The sequence below is a fragment of the Bombina bombina genome, chromosome 1 (genome assembly GCF_027579735.1).
Source record: "Bombina bombina isolate aBomBom1 chromosome 1, aBomBom1.pri, whole genome shotgun sequence".
Classification (NCBI taxonomy): domain Eukaryota; kingdom Metazoa; phylum Chordata; class Amphibia; order Anura; family Bombinatoridae; genus Bombina; species Bombina bombina.
In genome coordinates, this window is record NC_069499.1 from 1,431,399,458 (window position 1) to 1,431,419,705 (window position 20,248).

A 20,248-nucleotide genomic window follows, 5' to 3' on the forward strand; every position below is an offset into this window, starting at 1 on the left:
AGCACGCTGGCATCCGTGGTCACAAGCACCCAGGTAGGTCTGCAGAAGCAGGTTCCTTGGGAGATATGTTCCTGAGACAACCACCTAGGAAGGGAATCTCTTGTCGCCTGATCCAGTTCTAATCGCGGAGACAGATCCGCATAATCCCCGTTCCATTGTTTGAGCATGCATAACTACAGAGGTCTGAGATGGAACCGGGCAAACGGAATGATGTCCATGGCAGCTACAATCAAACCAATTACCTCCATACAGTGGGCCACTGACGGCCGAGGAGAGGACTGAAGGGCAAGACAAGAGTCGAAGATCTTTGTTTTTCTGACCTCTGTCAGAAATATTTTCATTGATAGGGAATCTATTATGGTTCCCAAGAACACTACCCTTGTAGCTGGAATCAAGGAACCCTTTCCCAAATTCACCTTCCATCCGTGAGAGCGCAGAAAAGATAACAACATCTCCTTGTGGGAGTTTGCTTGCTGAAAAGATGGCGCCTAAACGAGAATGCAATGTCCCGCAACCGGAGCACCGCCAACAGCGCTCCCAGGACCTTTGAGAAAATTCTGGGAGCTGTGGCAAGGCCTAATGGAAGAGCCACAAACTGAAAGTGTTTGTCTAGAAACGCAAACCTCAGAAACTTGTGATGCAGGTACACATCCTTTAAATCTACTGTTGTCATGAATTGACCCTCTTAAACCAAGGGAAGAATGGAATGAATAGTTTTCATCTAGAAAGACGGTACTCTGAGGAACTTGTTTAGACTCTTGAGATCTAAAATCGGTCTGAAAGTTCCCTCTTTTTTGGGAACCACGAACAGATTGGAGTAGAATCTCAGACCCTGTTCCTGCATTGGAAACTATAACTCCCAGGTCGGAAAGATCCCAGACACAGTGTAAGAACGCCTCTCTTTTTATCTGGTCTACAGATAATCTTGATAGCAGAACCCTTCCCCTGGGAGGAAAGGTCTTGAACAATAGTTTGTATCCCTGGGACACGATGTCCACCGCCCAGGGTTCCGTAACATCCCGAACCCAGGCCTGAGTGAAGAAAGAAAGTCTACCCCCCCCAAGATCCGCTCCCGGATCAGGGGCAGACCCTTCATGCTGACTTTGAGTCATTAACAGGCTTTTTAGATTGCTTCCCCTTGTTCCAAGACTGATTGGACTGAAAAATGGAGGAAGGCTTGGACTGTTTCTGCTTGGTCTGCAAAGGCTCCTTGATAGAGTCAGCTATTGGAAACATCTTCTTAAAAATTGGGGATGGAGAAAAAGGGATACCAGGTCTCTCCCATTCCCGAGCAATAATCTCTGTAGCCCGGTCTGGTGCAAGAAAAACCTCCACCGCGAAAGGCACATCATCGTATTTGTTTAGCTTACTAGACTTCTTAGGATTGATTACGACAGTCGTGTCAAGAGTCGTTCAAGGTGGCCAAAACCTCCTTAAGTAACAAACGGAGGTGTTATAGCTTAAACCTGAAGGATACAACTTCATCTTTAGGGGAAGCAATTACACTGTCTGAGTCTGAGATTTCACCCTCAGATGCTATCGAAGTATCCTCCTCCTCAGACTTCTGGGAGGGAACATTCGGAATAGCCACGACTGTGTCAGAAACCTTACTCACTGATTCTTTACATTTCCTCTTGCGCTTTCCCTTCAGCATGGGAAAAGCAGACAGCGCATCAGTTACCGCAGAGGATTTGTGGGTAGCAATGTCTTGCAAGGTAACTCCAATCGGAGTGTGAGAGGAAAGGCAGGGCACTGCATGTGTGGACGATAAGGTTTGGGACACTTGAGGAGAAAGCTGCAGCATATCTTGAACAGGAGACCCCTAAACAACATTCGCCCTAGCTAATGGTGACTCAGAATCAAAAAGTCTATTCCTGTAATGCAATGTTCTTTCAATACATGAGGAACAAAAAGGGATTGGTGGTTCCACATTGGAATCAAAACACAAGCTACATGTAACGTTTTGCAGGGCCTCTTGGTCCATCTTTACCCAATAACCCAACAAAATAAAGAAAACTGCTGCATTTAACTTTATGTGCAAAAAAAGTTACTGTCACTTTAAATTTTAAAAGAAATCTTTTTATTTTAATCGCAGAGCAGCGGAACACTAGAGAACCTCAGACAGCCTCTTCACCTCAGCACTCTTTTGCTGAGGTGTCTACCTGTCCTGCTGGTAACTGGATTAAAGGTTTTATCAACGATCCGGACTTCCTAGAGCTGCTCAAACAGGCAATCAGGCAATCGCAAGCAGAGCAGCAATGATTACATCCGATCCAGAACTCACAGAGAAGTGAAACCGGAACTATCTTGCCGCCTCAGAAAAAGCCTGCCTTCCTAATCGTGGGCGTACCCGGCCGCCATTAATTTCTGTGTAGAGCCGCCGATAGACTTCTCACACCGGAGTGCTACTTAACACCCATGTAAAAGCACTACTGATTCCATCCACCAAGTCCGGAACAACCCGGAGTAAAAACTGAGCCTCAATAAAAATCTTTAGCCCCCAGTGCCTGCATACGCTACCTACCTCAATCCTATTAACCCTAAATAGGATTACTAGTATTCCATGTCCCATATAGATTTAACTGTTGAAGTGCCATAATTTCCTGAGCCCAGAAAATAAAATTAAGCACCTGAATTAAGATCTGCCTGGCAGCAGGACAGCTCACCTGGTTTGAGAGGGCCTCCTCCCTCACATGGACCTGTGGAAAAAAGGAAGACTGAATAATCCTACTCAGGCTTCCAAGATAGGGCAGCAACAACAGTTTGGGAGGCGCAGTGAGGATTATACCCCACAAGTTCCCAGATGCTTAAAAGCCACCACTGTTCTACTGAAGAGACTGACGTGGACTACGGCTAAACCCCAGGAAGAACAGAGAAAACCTGCTCTGCTTCAAAATAATACAATCTTGATTGAAGAAACTTCTTTCAGACACCTAAACTTTACCACCTCCTTGCAACGCAGGCAAAGAGAATGACTGGGGTTTGTGGGAAGGGAAGTGATACTTAACAGCTTTGCTGTGGTGCTCTTTGCCTCCTCCTGCTGACCAGAAGTGATATTCCCAATAGTAATTACTGATGATCCGTGGACTCACCGTGTCATTAGAAAGAAAAAGGGATTATCCATCTTTTAAACCCTTTGATGACAGGGTCACTTTGTCTACATCAGAACGTTCTTAATCCCACGATCATGCACACGATTGCAAGATTTCAATGATGGGATTGGGTCAGGGGGGCGTCCCTATGATGCTAAGCACGCCCTCCAGACCGTGATCCCATCCTGGAAGCGTCGTTGGCTCCAGGACAGCCAAACGCTAGCACAATCTATTCCGTCCTAACCGCGCTGGGCTTAAAAGGTTAAACAATAACATTTTTGGTGTTTACTATCCCTTTAACTATCTTACACCTACATTTCAAGTTGTGCGGTACGGCTATACCGCTGAAAAATTTATCTTTGCGCACGGAATATGCAGGTCTTCCATATTACAAGTTGCTGCGGTACAGCTATACCGCAAGCGTTTTAGCCTTTACGCAACTCTCCACTCCGCACTAAAAAAATGGCTTTTGAGTGCATGATCTTCATAGCGCCGTATTGCAGGTCGGCGGTCCAGCTAAAATGCTTGTGGTATAGTCTATACCGCCAGGATCCATTCCGCTATCTGAGACCAGTAGTTATGAATTTTGCGAAACAAAAATGTTTCACAAAACTCAATTATGTTACAAAGTACACTATCACCCATAAACTATGGGCGAAAAAAAGCTGGGGCTACCCATTGCCCTTAATGTTAGATTTTTTGTATTTTTTGTAATTTTTTTTTTTTTTTAGTAATGTTAGATTTTTTTATTTTTTCGCAGTCTTAGGTTTTTTTAATCTTGTAATTTAGGTTATTTTATTTTTCGTTTATTTTATTTTATTAAAATAGTTATGTTAGGTTTATTTATAGTTTAATCTAAGTTTTTTTAATTTATTTTAAGAAAGTTATATTGTAATTTTAATTTAAAGTATAGGGGATAGTTAGTTTTAGGGGTTAATAGTTTAATTTAGTGATTGGCGATGTGGGGGTGCGGTGGTTTCGGGGTTAATAGTTTTAATATAGTAGTAGCGATGTGGGGGGCCGGCGGTTTAGGGGTTAATAGGTTTATTATAGTCTTTAAGATGTGGGGGGTCGGCGGTTTAAGGGTTAATACTTTATTTTAGTGTTAGGGATGTGGGGGGCCAGCGGTTTAGGGGTTAATCACTTTATTTAGTGTTGGCGATGTCGGGGGCGCGCATTAAGGATATTTAGACTAGGAGTTTATGTTAGGGTGTTAGGTTTTAACGTAACTTTCTTTTCCACATCAATGGGGATTGCATTATAGTGATCTCCATTCCGCGATCGCAGGTGCTAGTTTTTTTCTAACACTTTCTCCCCATTTATGTCTATAGGGGAAAACGTGCACGACCACGTCAAGTCAGGCCTTGGGTTTTGTGCGGTAAGGAGCTTAACGCACCATAACGCACAACACAAGAAGGTTTTCAGTAACTTGTAATGGCAGCGCTATGGAGAGTGCAATAAAGATAAAAATGGCACAATAATACAAGCAGCAAAAGTAGCTTATCACAAAAAAAAATCACAAAAGCAAATATGAATGTGCACTCCTGTTTTATATAGCTTGTGGTGTACTGTGTTTAGCAGGAGAAGGATATTTTCTGTTTACATTCATCTTGCATTGGTGTTTGGGGACATGAGGAACAGCATGATTTTTTTTCATAGTAAAGCAACTTCCTGAACACTTGATAAATGACGGTCTATTTATCTTACCTTCAACATTAAGAGACTCTGTATCATTTTTTTCTACTTTGTTGTTATTATCTTGAGCCATTTCATCCTTCAAAAAAATTAGAAAGTGCTTACAGTCACTAAATTCTTAAATTCAAATGTACTTTATTCTTGTGGTTTCCTTTGTTGAAAAGAATATATACATACCCTCAGAAGCAGCAATGCACTACTGGTAGCTACCCACATTTGTTTCTTGTCATTGGCTCACCAGATGTGTTCAGCAAGCTCCCAGTAGTGCAATGCTGCTGTTTAAACATTTTGGGTCAGATTACAAGTGAAGCACTAAATAACTCTTTCATTGAAAGCGATATTTGTGCTCCACTATAATACCAGCGCACGCTAATGTGCACTTGTATTACAAGTTGTGAGCGTGCTTCCATAGGCTCCAATGGGAGCTTCGTTCTGATAGCGTCAGAGATGGCATCAGAACCTAAGTGCAGCGAAGGGGGTACGTAGCGGAGCGATGGCAGCAAATATAAATCTATATTCTTAGACAAATATATATTTATGTGTCAATATGTGTATATACCCATATTAACACATAAATATTTATGTATATAAGCATATACATACAGGTGAAACTCGAAAAATTAGAATATTGTGCAAAAGTTAATTTATTTCACTAATGCAACTTAAAAGGTGAAACTAATATATGAGATAGACTCATTACATGCAAAGCAAGATAGTTCAAGCCGTGATTTGTCATAATTGTGATGATTATGGCTTACAGCTCATGAAAACCCCAAATCCACAATCTCAGAAAATTAGAATATTACATGCAATCAATAAAACAAGGATTGTACATACCTGTAGAACAATATCGGACCTCTGAAAAGTATAAGCATGCATACTATATGTACACAGTACTTGGTTTAGGCCCCTTTTGCAGCAATTACTGCCTCAATGCGGCGTGGCATGGAAGCTATCAGCCTGTGGCACTGCTGAGGTGTTATGGAAGACCAGGATGCTTCAATAGCGGCCTTCAGCTCTTCTGCATTGTTCCGTCTCATGTCTCTCATCTTTCTCTTGGCAATGCCCCATAGATTCTCCATGGGGTTCAGGTCAGGCGAGTTTGCTGGCCAATCAAGCACATTAATCCCACGGTCATTTAACCAGGTTTTGGTGCTTTTGGCAGTGTTGGCAGGTGTCAAGTCCTGCTGGAAAATGAAGTCAGCATCCCCATAGAGCTTGTCTGCAGAAGTTAGCATGAAGTGCTCCAAAATCTCCTGGTAGACGGCTGCGTTAACCCTGGACTTAATGAAGCACAGTGGACAAACACCAGCAGATGACATGGCTCCCCAAATCAACACAGACTGTGGAAACTTCACACTGGACTTCAAGCATCTTGCAGCGTGTGCCTCTCCATTCTTCATTCATACTCTGGGGCCTTGGTTTCCAAATGAGATGCAAAATTTGCTCTCATCAGAAAAGAGGACTTTGGACCACTGAGCAACAAACCAGGTCTGTTTTTCTTTAGCCCAGGTAAGACGCTTCTAACGTTGTTTGTTGTTCAGGAGTGGCTTGACAAGAGGAATACGACATTTGAAGCCCATGTCCAGGATCAGTCTGTGTGTGGTGGCTCTTGTGAAAGTCCCCAACTCATTTGAATGGCCTTTTCCTGACATTCCTCTCCAGGCTGCGTTAATCCCTGCTGCTTGTGCACCTTTTTCTTCCACACTTTACCCTTCCACATAACTTTCTATTAATGTGCTTTGATACAGCACTTTGGGAATATCCAACTTCTTTTGCAATTACCTTTTGAGGCTTTCCCTCCTTATGGAGGGTGTCAATGATGGTTTTCTGCACAACTGTCAGGTCAGCAGTCTTTCCCATGATTGTGATTCCTATTGAACCAGACTGAGAGGCCATTTAAAGGCTCAGGAACCCTTTGCAGGTGTTATGGATTAATTAGCTGATTAGAGTGGGACACTTTGAGCCTAGAATATTGCACCTTTTCACAATATTCAAATTTTCTGAGATTGTGGATTTGGGGTTTTCATGAGCTGTGAGCAATAATCATCACAATTATGACAAATCACGGCTTGAACTATTTTCTTTGCATGTAATGAGTCTATCTCATATATTAGTTTCACCTTTTAAGTTGCATTAGAGAAATAAATGAACTTTTGCACGATATTCTAATTTTTCGAGTTTCACCTGTATATATTTACTTGGAACACACAGTTCCCATAGAACACAATTTAAAGGTACTTTTCTAACAAATTTGCCCGATTGCAGGCGTGCGATAATTTAGCCTTTCGTAGGCGTCAAACACATGGTTATATACAAGAAATATTACAATAAAAAAATGCCCTAACACAATAGCACATTTTCTTTTTACTCTTTTATATCCCTTTAAGATTTTTAAACAAAACCAAACATATAGTTAATTTAAAACATTTAAATGACAAAATAACACAAAAAAGAAGCTCAATTGGCTACAAACTGTAGCACACTATCTTGTTCTATGAAATGGTGCTCAACAAGGGTGCAACCACTTTAGACTTCATATTGCTTTCTTATACCTAGATTTAGAGTTTTGCGGCCAAAGGGGTGCGTGTTTTTTTTCTAGCGCTGCTTCTAAACAACGCTGGTATTTAGAGTTCTCTGAAGGTCTGCGTTAGGCTCCAAAAAGGGAGCGTACAGCCACTTCAACTCTCAATACCAGCGTTGCTTACGGAAGCGGCTAGCTGGAAAAACGTGCTTGTGCACGATTCCCCCATAGGAAACAATGGGGCAGTTTGGGCTGAAAAAAACCAGAATTTATGTTTACCTGATAAATTTCTTTCTCCTACGGTGTATCCGGTCCACGGCTTCATCCTTACTTGTCGGATATTCTCTTCCCCTACAGGAAGTGGCAAAGAGAGGTGCAGTGGTGACTGTAGTTTACAAAAAATAAATTTAAACCTGACCAAAATGCCAGGGCGGGCCGTGGACCGGATACACCGTAGGAGAAAGAAATTTATCAGGTAAACATAAATTCTGTTTTCTCCTACATTGGTGTATCCGGTCCACGGCTTCATCCTTACTTGTGGGAACCAATACCAAAGGTTTAGGACACGGATGAAGGGAGGGAACAAGTCAGGTAACCTAAACGGAAGGCACCACAGCATGCAAAACTTTTCTCCCAAAAATAGCCTCCGAAGAAGCAAAAGTAATGAATTTGTAAAATTTGGCAAACGCATGCAGTGAAGACCAAGTCGCTGCCTTACAAATCTGTTCAACAGAAGCCTCATTCTTGGAAGCCCATGTGGAAGCCACAGCTCTAGTAGAGTGAGCTGTAATTCGTTCAGGAGGCTGCCTTCCAGCAGTCTCATAAGCCAACCGGATGATGCTTTTCAGCCAGAAAGACAGAGAGGTCGCAGTCGCCTTTTGACTTCTCCTCTTGCCAGAATAGACGACAAACAAGGACGATGTTTGTCTGAAGCCTTTAGTTGCTTTTAGATAAAACTTTAAAGCACGAACCCCATCAAGATGGTGTAACAGACGTTCCTTGTTAGAAACTGGATTAGGACACAGAGAAGGAACAACTATTTCCTGGTTGATATTCTTATTGGAAACCACTTTGGAAGAAAACCAGGTTTGGTACGTAAAACGACCTTATCTGTATGAAACACCAGATAGGGTGAATTACACTGCAAAGCAGACAATTCAGAAACTCTTCTAGCAGAAGAAATAGCTACAAAAAAAACAAAACTTTCCAAGATAGTAACTTAATATCTATGGAATGTAGAGGTTCAAACGGAACCCCTTGAAGAACTGAAAGAACTAAATTTAGACTCCATGGAGGAGCCACAGGTCTGTAGACAGGCTTGATTCTGACTAAAACCTGTACAAACCCTGAATATCTGGCATGGCTGCCAGACGCTTGTGCAACCAAACAGACAGAGCAGATATCTGTCCCTTAAAAGAACTAACTGACAGACCTTTCTCCAATCCTTCTTGGAGAAAAGATAGTATCCTTGGAATCCTAATCTTACTCCATGAGTAACCCTTGGATTCGCACCAGCAAGATATTTCCGCCATATCTTATGGTAAATTTTCCTGGTGACAGGCTTTCTAGCCTGGATCAGAGTATCTATAACTGATTCCGAAACCCCACGTTTAGCTAGAATCAAGCGTTCAATTTCCAAGCAGTCAGTTGCAGAGAAACTAGGTTTGGATGTTCGAATCGACCTTGAATTAGAAGGTCCTGCCTCAAAGGCAGCTTCCATGGTGGAACCGATGACATATTCACCAGGTCTGCATACCAAGTCCTGCTATTAGAATTACTGAAGCCTTCTCCTGCTTGATACTGGCTACTAGCCGGGGGAGAAGGGGAAACGGTGGAAAGACATAAGCTAGATTGAACGACCAAGGCGCTACTAAGGTATCTACCAATGTCGCCTTGGGATCCCTGGACCTGGACCTGTAACGTGTAACTTTGAAGTTCTGACGTGACGCCATCAGATCCAGATCTGTAATGCCCCATAGCTGGGTCAGCTGAGCAAAAAACCTCTGGGTGGAGTTCCCACTCCCCCGGATGGAAAGTCTGAAGACTCAGATAATCCGCTTCCCAGTTGTCCACTCCTGGGATGTGAATTGCTGATAGATGGCAGGAGTGATCCTCTGCCCATTTGATGATCTTGGATACCTCCCTCATCGCCAGGGAACTCTTTGTTCCCCCCTGATGATTGATGTACGCAACAGTCGTCAAGTTGTCCGAAAGAAATCTGATGAATTTGGCCTCCGCTAGTTGAGGCCATGCCTGGAGCGCATTGAATATCGCTCTTAATTCCAAAATGTTTATAGGGAGAAGAGATTCTTCCCGAGACCATAGACCCTGAGCCTTCAGGGACTCCCAGACCGCGCCCCAGCCTAAGAGGCTGGCGTCGGTCGTGACAATGATCCACTCCGGTCTTCGGAAACTCATTCCCTGAGACAGGTGATCCTGAGACAACCACCAGAGGAGTGAGTCTCTGGTTTGCTGGTCCATCTGAATCTGGGGAGAAAAATCTGCATAATCCCCATTTCATTGTTTGAGCATGCACAGTTGCAATGGTCTTAAATGAATTCGAGCAAAAGGAACCACGTCCATTGCCACAACCATTAGTCCTGTTACCTCCATGCAGTGAGCTATGGAGGGTTGAGGAATGGATTGAAGAACTCGACAAGTGTTCAAAAGTTTTAGTTTCCTGACCTCTGTCAAAAAGATTTTCATTTCTACCGAGTCTATTATTGTTCCCAGGAAGGGAACCCTTGTGAACGGGGACAGAGAACTTTTTCTATGTTCACCTTCCACCCGTGAGACCTTAGAAAGGCTAGAACAATGCCTTAGCACCGCTAGAAGGGACCCTAGCACCTTTGTGAAAATTCTCGGAGCAGTGGCCAATCCGAAGGGAAGAGCCACGAACTGGTAATCCGAATGGTTTCCATTTGGAATGATGGAACTCTGAGTAATTGGTCTAGGATCTTTAAATCCAGAATTGGCCTGAAAGTTCCTTCCTTTTTGGGAACTACAAACAGGTTTGAGTAAAATCCCAGTCCTTGTTCTGCTGTTGGAACTGGGTTTATCACTCCCATTTTTAAAAGGTACTCTACGCAATGTAAGAATGCCTGTCTCTCTATCTGGTCTAAAGATAAGCGAGACAAGTGGAACCTTCCCCTTGGAGGAAGGTCCTTGAATTCTAGAAGATACCCCTAAGAGACAATTTCTAGTGCCCAGGGGTCCGGAACATCTCTTGCCCAGGCCTGAGCAAAGAGAGAAAATCTGCCCCCTACTGGATCCGGTCCCGGATCGGGGGCTACCCCTTCATGCTGTCTTGGTAGCAGCAGCAGGTTTTTTTGGCCTGTTTACCCTTGTTCCAGCCTTGCAATGGTTTCCATGCTGGTTTGGGCTGGGGTGCGTTACCCTCTTGCCTAGTGGCTGTAGAGGTAGAAGCTGGTCCGTTCCTGAAATTGCGAAAGGAACGAAAATTAGACTTATTTTTAACTTTGAAAGGTCTATCCTGTGGAAGGGCATGGCCTTTTCCCCCAGTGATATCTGAAATAATTTCTTTCAACTCTGGCCCGAATAGGGTCTTACCTTGAAAAGGAATATTAAACAATTTTGTTTTGGACGACACATCCGCCGACCACTATTTTAGTCAAAGCGCTCTACGTGCCACTATTGCGAAACCAGAATTTTTCGCCGCTAATTTAGCTAACTGAAAAGCGGCATCTGTAATGAAAGAAATAGCCAACTTCAGGGCGTGAATTCTATCCATGACTTCATCCTAAGAAGTCTCCTTCTGGAGCGAGTTTTCTAATTCCTCAAACCAAAAAGCAGCTGCAGTGGTTACAGGAATAATGCAAGAAATTGGTTGAAGAAGAAAACCTTGTTGAACAAAAATTTTCTTACATAAACCTAATTTTTTATCCATAGGATCTTTGAAAGCGCCACTGTCTTCTATTGGTATAGTTGTGCGCTTAGCTAGCTTTGAAACTGCCCCCTCTACCTTAGGGACCGTCGGCCACGCGTCCCTTCTGGGGTCAACAATGGGGAACATATTCTTAAATATAGGAGGGGGAACAAAAGGTACACCTGGTTTCTCCCACTCCTTATTCACTATATCCGCCACCCTCTTAGGTATCGGAAACGCATCAGTGTGTACTGGGACCTCTAAGAATTTATCCATTTTACACAATTTTTCTGGGACCACCAAAGGGTCACAATCATCAAGAGTAGCCAGGACCTCCTTAAGTAGAGCGCGGAGGTGTTCTAGCTTAAATTTAAATGTTATGGTATCAGGCTCTGCCTGCTGAGAAACTTTTCCTGTGTCAGAAATTTCTCCCTCAGACAGGCCCTCCCTCACCGCCAAGTCAGATTGATGTGAGGGCACTACAGATAAATTATCCTCTGCGTCTACTTGCTAATTTTCTGTATTTAAAACTGAGCAATCACGCTTCCTAGGAAAGCTGGCAGTTTGGATAAAAATGCTGCAATAGAATTATGCATTACTGCTGCTAACTGTTGCATAGTAATCGCAATTGGTGCGCTAGATGTACTGGGCATCGCCTGCGCGGGCATAGCTGGTGTTGACACAGAAGGAGAGGAAAGCAAGCTATTTTCACTACCTTCAGCTAAAGAATTATCTTGGGCTATATTTTTAAGTGTGATTGTACTGTCCTTAAGCTTTTTGGACGCTATGGCACACTTCACACATAAATTTAATGGGGGAACCACCTTGGCCTTTGGACATACAGAACATAGGCTATCTGAAGACTCAGACATGTTTAACAGACTTAAACAGAACTATAATGCAATAAAAATTATTTTTGACAAAAACGTTACTGTCTCTTTAAATATTAAAAAAGCACACTTTTTTACTGAAATATCAAAAAACCATGAAATAAACATCCGATTTTAATGAAATTTTCACCACAGAGTCTTAATGCTTTGAAAAGATTGCACACAAATTTTCAGATCAATTAACCCCTTAATGCACACTTTTTTACTGAAACATCAAAAAAACCATGAAATAAACATTCGATTTTAATGAAATTTTCACCACAGAGTCTTAATGCTTTGAAAAGATTGCACAAAAATTTTCAGATCAATTAACCCCTTAATGCCCAAACCGGAGCTAATAACAGTTATTAACCAGTTAACACACTACGGCCTAGATTTAGAGTTCGGCGGTAGCCGTCAAAACCAGCGTTAGAGGCTCCTAACGCTGGTTTTGGCCGCCCGCTGGTATTTGGAGTCAGTGATTAAAGGGTCTAACGCTCACTTTACAGCCGCGACTTTTCCATACCGCAGATCCCCCTACGCCATTTGCGTAGCCTATCTTTTCAATGGGATCTTTCTAACGCTGGTATTTAGAGTCGTTTCTGCAGTGAGCGTTAGAGCTCTAACGACAAGATTCCAGCCGCCTGAAAATAGCAGGAGTTAAGAGCTTTCTGGCTAACGCCGGTTTATAAAGCTCTTAACTACTGTACCCTAAAGTACACTAACACCCATAAACTACCTATGTACCCCTAAACCGAGGTCCCCCCACATCGCCGCCACTCGATTAAAAATTTTAACCCCTAATCTTCCGACCGCCACCTACGTTATACTTATGTACCCCTAATCTGCTGCCCCTAACCCCGCCGACCCCTATATTACATTTATTAACCCCTAATCTGCCCCCCACAACATCGCCGCCAGCTACTTAAAATAATTAACCCCTAATCTTCCGACCGCAAAGCGCCGCCACCTACGTTATCCCTATGTACCCCTAATCTGCTACCCCTAACACCGCCGACCCCTATATTATATTTATTATCCCCTAATCTGCCCCCCTCAACGTCGCCGACACCTGCCTACACTTATTAACCCCTAATCTGCCGAGCGGACCGCACCGCTACTATAATAAAGTTATTAACCCCTAACCCGCCTCACTAACCCTATCATAAATAGTATTAACCCCTAATCTGCCCTCCCTAACATCGCCGACACCTAACTTCAATTATTAACCCCTAATCTTCCGATCGGAGCTCACCGCTATTCTAATAAATGTATTAACCCCTAAAGCTAAGTCTAACCCTAACACTAACACCCCCCTAACTTAAATATAATTTTAATCTAACGAAATAAATTAACTCTTATTAAATAAATTAATCCTATTTAAAGCTAAATACTTACCTGTAAAATAAATCCTAATATAGCTACAATATAAATTATAATTATATTATAGCTATTTTAGGATTAATATTTATTTTACAGGCAACTTGGTATTTATTTTAACTAGGTACAATAGCTATTAAATAGTTAAGAACTATTTAATAGTTACCTAGTTAAAATAATAACAAATTTACCTGTAAAATAAATCCTAACCTAAGATATAATTAAACCTAACACTACCCTATCAATAAAATAATTAAATAAACTACCTACAATTACCTACAATTAACCTAACACTACACTATCAATAAATTAAATAAACACAATTGCTACAAATAAATACAATTAAATAAACTAGCTAAAGTACAAAAAATAAAAAAGAACTAAGTTACAGAAAATAAAAAAATATTTACAAACATAAGAAAAATATTACAACAATTTTAAACTAATTACACCTACTCTAAGCCCCCTAATAAAATAACAAAGCCCCCCAAAATAATAAATTCCCTACCCTATTCTAAATTAAAAAAGTTACAAGCTCTTTTACCTTACCAGCCCTGAACAGGGCCCTTTGCGGGGCATGCCCCAAGAAGTTCAGCTCTTTTGCCTGTTAAAAAAAACATACAATACCCCCCCCCCAACATTACAACCCACCACCCACATACCCCTAATCTAACCCAAACCCCCCTTAAATAAACCTAACACTAATCCCCTGAAGATCTTCCTACCTTGTCTTCACCATCCAGGTATCACCGATCCGTCCTGGCTCCAAGATCTTCATCCAACCCAAGCGGGGGTTGGCGATCCATAATCCGGTGCTGAAGAGGTCCAGAAGAGGCTCCAAAGTCTTCATCCTATCCGGCAAGAAGAGGACATCCGGACCGGCAAACATCTTCTCCAAGCCGCATCTTCTATCTTCTTCCATCCGGTGCGGAGCAGGTCCATCTTGAAGCAGGCGACGCGGATCCATCCTCTTCTTCCGATGTCTCCCGACTAATGACGGTTCCTTTAAGGGACGTCATCCAAGATGGCGTCCCTCGAATTCCGATTGGCTGATAGGATTCTATCAGCCAATCGGAATTAAGGTAGGAATTTTCTGATTGGCTGATGGAATCAGCCAATCAGAATCTAGTTCAATCCGATTGGCCGATCCAATCAGCCAATCAGATTGAGCTCGCATTCTATTGGCTGATCGGAACAGCCAATAGAATGCGAGCTCAATCTGATTGGCTGATTGGATCAGCCAATCGGATTGAACTTGATTCTGATTGGCTGATTCCATCAGCCAATCAGAAAATTCCTACCTTAATTCCGATTGGCTGATAGAATCCTATCAGCCAATTGGAATTCGAGGGACGCCATCTTGGATGACGTCCCTTAAAGGAACCGTCATTCGTCGGGAGACATCGGAAGAAGAGGATGGATCCGCGTCGCCTGCTTCAAGATGGACCCGCTCCGCACCGGATGGAAGAAGATCGAAGATGCCGCTTGGAGAAGATGTTTGCCGGTCCGGATGTCCTCTTCTTGCCGGATAGGAGGAAGACTTTGGACCCTCTTCTGGACTTCTTCAGTGGATGTCTAGCCCCCGCTTGGGTTGGATGAAGATATCGGAGCCAGGACGGATCGGTGAACCTGGTATGGTGAAGACAAGGTAGGAAGATCTTCAGGGGCTTAGTGTTAGGTTTATTTAAGGGTGGTTTGGGTTAGATTAGGGGTATGTGGGTGGTGGGTTGTAATGTTGGGGGGGGGGTATTGTATGTTTTCTTTTACAGGCAAAAGAGCTGAACTTCTTGGGGCATGCCCCGCAAAGGGCCCTGTTCAGGGCTGGTAAGGTAAAAGAGCTTGTAACTTTTTAAATTTAGAATAGGGTAGGGAATTATTTATTTTGGGGGGCTTTGTTATTTTATTAGGGGGCTTAGAGTAGGTGTAATTAGTTTAAAATTGTTGTAATATTTTTCTTATGTTTGTAAATATTTTTTTATTTTCTGTAACTTAGTTCTTTTTTATTTTTTGTACTTTAGCTAGTTTATTTAATTGTATTTATTTGTAGCAATTGTATTTAATTTATTTATTGATAGTGTAGTGTTAGGTTAATTGTAGGTAATTGTAGGTAGTTTATTTAATTATTTTATTGATAGGGTAGTGTTAGGTTTAATTATATCTTAGGTTAGGATTTATTTTACAGGTAATTTTGTATTTATTTTAACTAGGTAACTATTAAATAGGTATTAACTATTTAATAGCTATTGTACCTGGTTAAAATAAATACCAAGTTGCCTGTAAAATAAATATTAATCCTAAAATAGCTAAAATATAATTATAATTTATATTGTAGCTATATTAGGGTTTATTTTACAGGTAAGTATTTAGCTTTAAATAGGATTAATTTATTTAATAAGAGTTAATTTATTTCGTTATATGTAAATTATATTTAAGTTAGGGGGGTGTTAGTGTTAGGGTTAGACTTAGCTTTAGGGGTTAATACATTTATTAGAATAGCGGTGAGCTCCGATCGGAAGATTAGGGGTTAATAATTGAAGGTAGGTGTCGGCGATGTTAGGGAGGGCAGATTAGGGGTTAATACTATTTATGATAGGGTTAGTGAGACGGATTAGGGGTTAATAACTTTATTATAGTAGCGCTCAGGTCCGCTCGGCAGATTAGGGGTTAATAAGTGTAGGCAGGTGTCGGCGACGTTGTGGGGGGCAGATTAGGGGTTAATAAATATAACATAGGGGTCGGCGATGTTAGGGCAGCAGATTAGGGGTACATAGGGATAACGTAGGTTGCGGCGGTTTACGGAGCGGAAGATTAGGGGTTAAAACTGTAATGCAGGGGTCAGCGATAGCGGGGGCGGCAGATTAGGGGTTAATAAGTGTAAGGTTAGGGGTGTTTAGACTTGGGGTTCATGTTAGGGTGTTAGGTGCAGACGTAGGAAGTGTTTCCCCATAGGAAACAATGGGGCTGCGTTAGGAGCTGAACGCTGCTTTTTTGCAGGTGTTAGGTTTTTTTTCAGCTCAAACAGTCCCATTGTTTCCTATGGGAGAATCGTGCACGAGCACGTTTTTGAGGCTGGCCGCGTCCGTAAGCAACTCTGGTATCGAGAGTTGCATTTGCGGTAAAAATGCCCTACGCTCCTTTTTTGGAGCCTAACGCAGCATTTGTTTTAACTCTCGATACCAGAGTTAAATTTATGGTGCGGCCAGAAAAAAGCCTGCGGAGCGTTAACAGCCCTTTTACCGCCGAACTCCAAATCTAGGCCTACAGTACTAGCCACAGCTTTCACTGTAGCCTTTTACCTTCATTAGGGATTATTTTAGCAGGAAATAAGCCTCCCTGGAGTCTTTTATGATTCCTCTTGACTCCCCACATGAAGCTGCATGGATTGTCTAGGCAAAAACAACTGCACAATTTAGGCCTAAAAATTAGGCCTCCTCCCTCTTCATTCTAGAGTGGAGGGGCCTTTCTGACTAGATTTAGGTGTCCAAATAAGTGCCAGGCCGAAATTAAACCCCAAAAGTGTTTTAAAGTCTGAAAAAACACCTTATTTATAGTGAAAAACATGCTAAAAAGCAATCGATTTTAAAGCCCACAATAGTGTCAACCAGCATAGAGCCCTAAATATAAGCCATCATTTTATACAGAGTCTATTAGAAAAAAATGGCTTACCAATCCCCAGAGGGAATTTCTGACAGTCTTCTAGCATTACATGGTCTTGTTAGAAAAATGACTGATCATACCTGAAGCAGTAAAGCCTGCAAACTGTTCCCCCCAACTGATGTTCTCTGGTTCAACAGTCCTGCGTGGGAACAGCAAAGGATTTTAGTTACTGGTGCTAAAATCATACTCCTCTCAACAGAAATCTTCATCACTTTCTGCTGTAGAGTAAATAGTACAAACCGGCACTATTTTAAAATAACAAACTCTTGATAGAAGAAATAAAAAACTACAACTAACACCACATACTCTTTACCACCCCTGTGGAGATGCTACTTGTTCAGAGCGGCAAAGAGAATGACTGGGGGGGGCGGAGCCTGAGGGGAGCTATATGGACAGCTCTGCTGTGTGCTCTCTTTGCCACTTCCTGTAGGGGAAGAGAATATCCCACAAGTAAGGATGAAGCCGTGGACCGGATACACCAATGTAGGAGAAAACCTAACACCTGCAAAAAAGCAGCGTTCAGCTCCTAACGCAGCCCAATTGTTTCCTATGGGGAAACAGTTTCTAAGTCTGCACCTAACACCCTAACATGAACCCCGAGTCTAAACACCCCTAACCTTACACTTATTAACCCCTAATCTGCCGTCCCCGCTATCGCTGACACCTACATTACACAATTAACCCCTAATCTGCCGCTCCGTACACCGCTGCAACCTACATGATCCCTATGAACCCCTAATCTGCTGTCCCTAACATCGCAGACACCTACATAATATTTATTAACCCCTAATCTGACCCCCCCAACGTCGCAGCTACCTTACCTACACTTATTAACCCCTAATCTGCCGACCGGACCTCGCTGCTACTCTAATAAATGTATTAACCCCTAAACCGCCGCACTCCCGCCTCGCAAACTCTATAATAAATAGTATTAACCCCTAATATGCCCTCCCTAACATCGCCGCTACCTAACTTCAAGTATTAACCCCTAATCTGCCGACCGGACCTCGCCGCTACTCTAATAAATGTATTAACCCCTAAAGCTAAGTCTAACCCTAACCCCCCCTAAGTTAAATATAATTTTAATCTAACGAAATAAATTAAATATTATTAACTAAAGTCTTCCTATTTAAAGCTAAATACTTACCTGTAAAATAAACCCTAATATAGCTACAATATAACGAATAATTATATTGTAGCTATTTTAGGATTTATATTTATTTTACAGGCAACTTTGTATTTATTTAAACTAGGTACAATAGCTATTAAATAGTTATTTACTATTTAATAGCTACCTAGTTAAAATAATTACAAAATTACCTGTAAAATAAATCCTAACCTAAGTTACAATTACACCTAACACTACACTATCAATAAATAAATTAAATCAATTAACTACAAGTACCTAGGCTACAATTACCTACAATTAAATAAACTAAACTAAATTACAAAAACAAACAAACACTAAATTACAAAAAATAAAAAAAAGATTACAAGAATTTTAAGCTAATTACACCTACTCTAAGCCCCCTAACAAAATAACAAAGCCCCCCAAAATAAAAAAAATTCCCTACCCTAATCTAAATTAAAAAAAGTTAACAGCTCTATTACCTTTACCAGCCCTTAAAAGAGCTTTTTGCGGGGCATGCCCCAAAGAAATCAGCTCTTTTGCCTGTAAAAAACCCCACAATACCACCCCCCAACATTACAACCCACCACCCACATACCCCTACTCTAACCCAAACCCCCCTTAAATAAACCTAAATAAACCTAACACTACCCCTCTGAAGATCTCCCTACCTTGAGCCAGGTTCACCCAGACGGGCACCGATGGACCAAAAGAGGGCATCCGTAGCGGCAGAAGTCTTCATCCTATCCGGGCAGAAGAGGACATCCGGACCGGTAGACCTTGATTCGGCGAGTAGGCGTTGTGGAAGAAGGATGGATCCGCGTAGGCTGGAAGAAGATGGCTCCGCTCCGGATGGATGAAGAAAGAAGATGCCGCTTGGATGAAGATGTCTACCGGTCCGGATGTCCTTTTCTGCCCGGATAGGATGAAGACTTCTGCCGCTCCGGATGCCCTCTTTTGGTCCATCGGTGCCCGGCTGGGTGAACACGACTCAAGGTAGGGAGATCTTCAGGGGGGTAGTGTTAGGTTTATTTAAGGGGGGTTTGGGTTAGAGTAGTGGTATGTGGGTGGTGGGTTGTAATGTTGGGGGGTGGTATTGTGTTTTTTTTTACAGGCAAAAGAGCTGATTTCTTTGGGGCATGCCCTGCAAAAAGCCCTTTTAAGGGCTGGTAATAGAGCTGTTAACTTTTTAAATTTAGATTAGGGTAGGGAAATTTTTTTATTTTGGGAGGCTTTGTTATTTTATTAGGGGGCTTAGAGTAGGTGTAATTAGCTTAAAATTCTTGTAATCTTTTTTTATTTTTTGAAATTTAGTGAGTTTTTTTTTGTAATTTAGTTTAGTTTTTTTTAATTGTAGGTACTTGTAGTTAATTGATTTAATTTATTTATTGATAGTGTAGTGTTAGGTTTAATTGTAATTTAGGTTAGGATTTATTTTACAGGTAATTTTGTAATTATTTTAACTAGGTAGCTATTAAATAGTAAATAACTATTTAATAGCTATTGTACCTAGTTTAAATAAATACAAAGGTGCCTGTAAAATAAATATAAATCCTAAAATAGCTACAATATAATTATTCGTTATATTGTAGCTATATTAGGGTTTATTTTACAGGTAAGTATTTAGCTTTAAATAGGAAGACTTTAGTTAATAATATTTAATTTATTTCGTTAGATTAAATTATATTTAATTTAGGGGGGTGTTAGGGTTAGACTTAGCTTTAGGGGTTAATAAATTTATTAGAGTATCGGCGAGGTCCGGTCGGCAGATTAGGGGTTAATAAGTGTAGGTAAGGTAGCGGCGACGTTTGGGGGGGGCAGATTAGGGGTTAATAAATATTATGTAGGTGTCGGCGATGTTAGGGGCAGCAGATTAGGGGTTCATAGAGATAATGTAGGTAGCGGCGGTGTGCGGTCGGCAGATTAGGGGTTAAAAATATTTATTATAGTGGTGGCGATGTGGGGGGACCTCGGTTTAGGGGTAGATAGGTAGTTTATGGATGTTAGTGTACTTTA

General features: G+C 41.7%; 1 protein-coding gene across 1 annotated transcript in view; it reads right to left on the reverse strand.

The window, feature by feature from the left end:
• Positions 1-20,248, reverse strand: part of HORMAD1 (HORMA domain containing 1) — a 328,194-nt gene that overhangs the window by 113,614 nt on the left and 194,332 nt on the right. The window contains exon 10 of the mRNA XM_053719987.1: positions 4,800-4,866. Within this exon, the coding sequence (XP_053575962.1) occupies positions 4,800-4,866 (67 nt within the window). The remainder of the gene's footprint in view (positions 1-4,799; positions 4,867-20,248) is intronic.